Source organism: Crinia signifera, chromosome 12, assembly GCF_055691185.1.
Source record: "Crinia signifera chromosome 12, ASM5569118v1, whole genome shotgun sequence".
Taxonomy (NCBI): domain Eukaryota; kingdom Metazoa; phylum Chordata; class Amphibia; order Anura; family Myobatrachidae; genus Crinia; species Crinia signifera.
This window is the reverse complement of record NC_139228.1, coordinates 4,899,524-4,905,558: the sequence shown is the minus strand read 5'-3', so window position 1 is coordinate 4,905,558 and position 6,035 is coordinate 4,899,524. Positions and strand designations below refer to the sequence as shown.

Genomic DNA, 6,035 nt, shown 5'->3' with positions numbered 1-6,035 from the left:
CCCCCTATATACACTGCCTACCTCCCGCTATATACACTGCCTACCTCCCGCTATATACACTGCTCTCCCCCCAATATACACTGCCTACCTCCCCCTATATACACTGCCTACCTCCCGCTATATACACTGCTCTCCCCCCAATATACACTGCCTACCTCCCCCTATATACACTTCCTACCTCCCCCTATATACACTGCTCTCCCCCTATATACACTGCCTACCTCCCAATATACACTGCCTCCCCCCAATATACACTGCCTCCCTGCTCCCCTCCCCCAATATAACTATCACTAAAGGTTCAATCTCACCATCGGGTCCCAGTCTCTAGCATCCTATCTCTAGTACCAGACATGCAGCCTTCATCCTCCTGTACTACTGGTTGTCACTCAGCCCTGAGGACCAAGAATGGGTCTGGTTTCCAAGTGGCTTAATGTGTGACAGTGGGTGGTCCAGTGGTGGGATCTGGGAGATGGTTAGAGTCCTGGGGATAGAGGGGCTATAGCCGTAAGATTGCATGGACAATGTTATCTGAAGAGTAGGATCACACTGTAAAATGACACCAACAGTGGTATAGATCTCGCTACAGGGGCGCTGAAAACCGGCACATGACGCAGCTGGATGGTGGGGAGTCTGCGCAGGCCTGGTTAGCACTGCCTCGCAGGTGGTGCAGTCTATAGCACATAGACTACAATGGGCTACCACAGTCTCACAATGGTAGTAGCCCAGGGACCTACAATTTAGTGGCAGTAGCGCAGCCCTAAAAAAAAACTATAGGAGGGGGAATGGTAGCAGTTCCCAGACTCCTGCTATGGTCCTCTTGAGACCATTGGGGATTCTTAATATTTGTGGTTCATTTCTGGAAGCCTGTGTTTTGGGGATGTACATATTGGAAGAATCATAATCTAGCTTGATGGGTTGTCAGTCTAGATATTTTTGGAGCAAATGACAAGACAGTACGGGGGGGGGGGGGGCAGTACAGATGGTGTAACAGTTAGCATTACTGCGTCACAGCACTGAGGTCATGGGTTCAATTCCCATCATGGCTCAAACTGTGCGGAGTTTGTATATGCTCCCCATACTTGCGTGGGTTTCCTCCCACAATCCAAAAATATACTGGTAGGTTATTTGGCTCCTAACAAAATTAACCCTAAAATGTCTGTGTGTGTACATGTGGTAGGGAATATAGAGTGTAAGTTCCACTGGGGCAGGGACTGAGGTGAGTGTTCAAATATTCTCTAAAGCGCTGCAGAATATGTGTGCGCTATATAAGAAACTGTAAATAATAAATAAATGACTATTTGCTCCTAAACATGTCAAACGGACAAAAAAATAGTCATATACACAAATTGGTAACACACAGGGGCAGATGTATTAAGCCTTAACCAGGGATACACTCAAGTGTGATAAGGAGAGATAAACGTCCAGCCAATCAGCTCCTACCTGACTTTTTTCGAACACAGGCTGTAACATGGCAGTTGGCAGGTGATTGGCTGGACGTTTATCTCTCCTTATCACACTTACATTCATCTCTTGTTAAGGGTTAATACATCTGCCCCAATGTTTGTAGATGACTGTTTCTGTCCATTTTCCAGCTGTTGGGAGGAATGGTTGCTTGTCATTTGTTTCAGCAGATTATCATTCCAAAAAGCCATATTGGAAATAATGTAATAGTGTGTATGGGCCTGAGAGTGGGAATTGCTGCTTTTTCTTTTCGCTCTCTTTTCTCTCTTTTGTTTTGGGAATTTTTTTTCCTCTTCAATTTTTTCCGGGCCAAACAATTGATGATCATTGAGAGGGGGATTTAGAAAAAGTATCACTTACCTTCTTTGGACCATCATTTGGGTGGTAACTGCCAATAAAAGAAAACATTGGCCCACCCAGCTCACCTACACATGACTGTCCTGTCTGCCTGTCTGTTCCAAGTGACTGTCTGGCTGTTAGGTTCCGGAATCCAAGTGAGCAGCTTGTGATGTCACACACAGGGCAGGGTCCTGCCACATGAATGCTTGTCCATCTGAGGTCAGTGATGACATCACAAGTATCAGACAGCTGGGCTTAGAACAAGGATTAATATCTTTGTACTCTGTGCTCAAAGCACCAGTTTTCCCCACAAGCGCCTCTCTGTACTACCTGCCCAACACTGGTTCTACAGGTAAGGGTATACATACAGCCCTTCATCAGGTGCGATACACCTGTTATTGTACTTTCAGCCTCAATACACCACACAGCGCAATATACCTGTGTCAGTGATCTGCAATGCCCCATGTAACTCTGCTACTGCGTATGGTGACTCTCTCTCTCTCTCTCTCTATACATCTATATATATATATCTATATATATATATCTATATATATATATCTATATATATATATATATATATATATATCCTCCCAACTTGTGTCCGGATGAAATAGCGTCCGAAAAGGGGTGGGGCGTATGCAAATGAGGGCGCGGCTTATGCTAATTAGCCGCGACCTCATTTTCATACGAGAATAGACGCTGTGCGCATGCGCACAGCGTCTATTCTACTAGATTGGGGGGTCTCCCAACTGCCACCCCCCGCAGCGGGACAATGCCTGCCGCGGGTGGGACGTCGGGACAGGACCCGAAAATCGGGACTGTCCCGACGGAATCGTGACAGTTGGGAGGTATATATATATATATATATATATGAATGAAGCTGGATGGGGGTAGATCCCTTGCTGGGGGGAACACTCACAACCACATGGCACTCCAAGGACTGGATAAATAGTACTTAATTTATTTGCAACGTTTCGGAGCACGTAGCCCCGTCGTCAGGCAAAAGGGTTCACACTTCCTTTGTGTATTTCTAACAAGGGCACCCAGGCAGCTGAACCCCATAAGTTTGGGAGTGCCGGATCATTTGGAATATGTGTGTGTGTGTGTATATGGCTGGATGCAAGGGCAGGTGCAGATATCGCTATTCAGTGATTTCCACACTAAAGGTGCTCATACACGGTACAATAATTGTATGCAATTTGGACTAGATGGTATCACATACGTTATACAATGAGATGAGATCTTGTACAAATAGTATGTGCAGCACATTCTGAACTGTGAGATGGGAGCGTGCATCTCATCGCAGCCGGCAAGTGTACTGTGTATGGGCACCTTGTCTGGAGTCTTGCTGTGACCACTATATATGTTGTGATGGGGGCGGTAACAGTGGTGTGGGATTGGTCTGCAGGCATGTCTGCACCACTTGGGGGAGGGTTATGATGGCTGACATCACATACGTCGTCACATTGGTAGGCGTGTTCCTCGTCTGCACAGGCCCCTGTGATGTTGCTCACTCCAATACATTACAGTCCAGTGTTTAAGGAGATCAATGTTTGAGAACAGGTGACTGAACGTGACACCTCAGTTAATGTGGTGGGGTCAGGACTCGCTTCTGTTTGGCCACATAGATAATGACTGGCAGGCACCAGCGCTGGTTTTGTCTATTACATTGTCTATAGATAATTTGTACCTGGTACTACCCCCAGGTCACCCCTGCACGTGTCCCACCACCCCAGGTGCCACGTAACCCAGTAGGGGATCCACTGACAGAGTACTGTGGTATTTCCACACCACGTACCCCTATGCTGACTGCAATAAGCATGTGACTGGTACAGCACCGGGTATATTACTATGCTAGGGTAACAGTGCGTATAAACCCTTTCTAAGTGCTTGAATCCCCAATTACTGCACCCCGAGGCCCAGATACAGCTTTATAATTCCTGCAGGACTCAGGAAGAGTGCTAGCTCTGCAGCACCATTGGCATGACCGCCGCCTTCCCTTCCTGTCTCCCTACAGCATGTCGTCTGTGGCACCTGCAGTGTATGCTGCCCAGTGCTGCCCCTGGCATTCCTGAGTTGAGGCGCCAGCACCAGAGAGTGGAGACCAGACAGTCGCATCTCACACAGCTGTACGCGGTAAGGAACCTGGGCCTCTGTGGCTAATGGTGGGGTGCTCTGCCTCGGGGAGAAGGGGGTACACCCAGCGCTGCAACCATAGAGCACATATGACGCAATGTCTGATAAATTTGTACACACCGTATGCTGCAAGGTGATAGGTATACAATGTGACATTGTTATGGACACGTAGGGTACACACAGCAGCCACTGGGAAGCCTGTGGGATATGCGGAGACAATGAGCAGATGCACGAATGCCATCTCTATTACACCACGGAACCATGGCTCCTGTAGTGTGAATAAGATGGCTCCGACCTCCGCATGGGCTGCCTGGGTACCGCAGATGTCATCCTGCCAATGGTGTGCCCACCTCATCAGGGACCCGTAGGTAGTCAGGTTCATAAGTGTTACATTGTTGTCTCTGGGGATTCCGCTCCGTCCTCAGGGCCTGGTCGGTGCCATTACTAGATGTGTAGATGTGAGCGTCCTCTCACTTATAATAGGGTGGCACAGCTGGTCCCTGGCTTCTGTGACGTGTGGCCGCTACAGAAGGCACAGCGTTTCCATATGAAAGGATGGGTCCTGGGCAGACAGTAAGATAGTGGAGGATGTATGGGTCAGTATTCCCCTCTGGTTACATGTAACGAAGCAGTGTGTGATCCATATCACAATCCAGACTGAGTGCTACTAGTGAGGAACTAGGGGAAGTACAGTGGCACCTGCTGATTGCCAGGGGGTGCAGGCGGATATTACTAGAAGAGACCCTCCAAGCTCCCTCACTACCCGGAACATCACGGTAATAGAGGATAGTTACCTATAAACACTGATGTTGTCCCCACAGGCTGGGAACCTCTCGGTGCTCGCAGACTCATCCCTTTCCGCAGCACCAGCCTTTCTGGAATTCCAGTATAACCGGGGACAGGACACGGTCAGCTGGCACGGACTGCTGACACACCGCCACCTGATGCTGGACTCTGCAACCATTCTCTGGGCGCACGCCAACCAGGAGAGGTGAGAGTTCTGGGGGGTGGGAGCTTCAGACAACCAGGAGAGGTGTGGGTTCTGGGGGGTGGGAGCTTCAGACAACCAGGTGAGGTGAGGGTTCTGGGTGGGAGCTTCAGACAACCAGGTGAGGTGAGGGTTCTTGGTGGGAGCTTCAGACAACCAAGAGAGGCGAGGGCCCGGGGAGGAGCTTCCGACAACCAGGAGAGGTGAGGGATCTTGGTGGGCGCTTCAGACAACCAGCAGAGGCGAGGGCCCGGGGGGAGCTTAAAACAACCAGAAGAGGTGAGGGTCTTGGTGGAAGCTTCAGACAACCAGGTGACGGGAGGGCCCAGGTGGGGGGGAAGCTCCAGCCAACCAAGTGAGGTAAGGGCCCAGGTGGGGGGAAAGCTCCAGACAACCAGGTGGGGCGAGGGCTTAGGGGGGGGAAGCTTCAGACAACAGGTGATGTGAGGGTTCTGGGTGGGAGCTTCAGACAGCCAGGCCATTGCACATATCAGAGGCTGCCTCCCTGCTCACAGACAGGCCCACGGACCACCTTCCCCTACACACATGTAGGATGTGCCCACAGACCACCTTCCCCTACACACCAGACATTTACAGAGCCCCTTGCCCACGTCATGTACAGAGACCAGTCTCCAGAGATATCATGTATACATCTACCAACATTTCATTGGATGTTTTATAACCATCCTTGGCTTCTCTCCCCCACCAGTCTCACCGCCACACTGGAGTTTGTGGAACGGAAGATGGACGTAATTTGGGTTCTTGTCGGTATCCCCAAAAAGCAGAAAGACAGAGGTAAGTCTGGGATACGGCTGTGACCAATCTAATCCTGGGGGTCAGAGGGCAGGGGCGTGTGGGTGGCAGACTGGCAGGGCATAGTGATGGGGTGATACAGTGACTGGCGCGTAACTGTCCCTGTGCCTTTGTTCACAGGTCAACTGCTCCGGGCATTCAGCTACCTGGGGTTTGAAGTAGTGCGGCCCAATCAGCCCTTCATTCCGAGCTGCGCTGAGCACATCTTCTTGGTGTACACCATTGACAGGCTGGCGACAGACATGGGCAAAGATGTGTCAGTAAAACGATAATCAATAAACCACAATCAACCAGAACC

At 50.0% G+C, this 6,035-nt stretch overlaps 1 protein-coding gene across 1 annotated transcript; it reads left to right on the top strand.

The window, feature by feature from the left end:
• Positions 1–1,990: 1,990 nt before the first annotated feature.
• Positions 1,991–6,033, top strand: OAZ3 (ornithine decarboxylase antizyme 3). The gene is made up of 5 exons (XM_083166796.1): positions 1,991–2,152; positions 3,818–3,936; positions 4,758–4,927; positions 5,634–5,719; positions 5,858–6,033. The coding sequence occupies exons 1-5, from the start codon at positions 1,999–2,001 to the stop codon at positions 6,007–6,009; spliced, it is 681 nt and encodes a 226-aa protein (XP_083022922.1). The 5' UTR covers positions 1,991–1,998; the 3' UTR covers positions 6,010–6,033.
• Positions 6,034–6,035: the final 2 nt, after the last annotated feature.

Coding starts and splice junctions, on each gene's coding strand:
- OAZ3 (XM_083166796.1), top strand. CDS start 1,999: ATGAATGCTTGTCCATCTGAGGTCAGTGATGACATCACAAGTATCAGA. Junction 2,153..3,817: donor GCCCAACACTGGTTCTACAG/GTAAGGGTATAC, acceptor GTCTCCCTACAG/CATGTCGTCTGTGGCACCTG. Junction 3,937..4,757: donor ATCTCACACAGCTGTACGCG/GTAAGGAACCTG, acceptor TTGTCCCCACAG/GCTGGGAACCTCTCGGTGCT.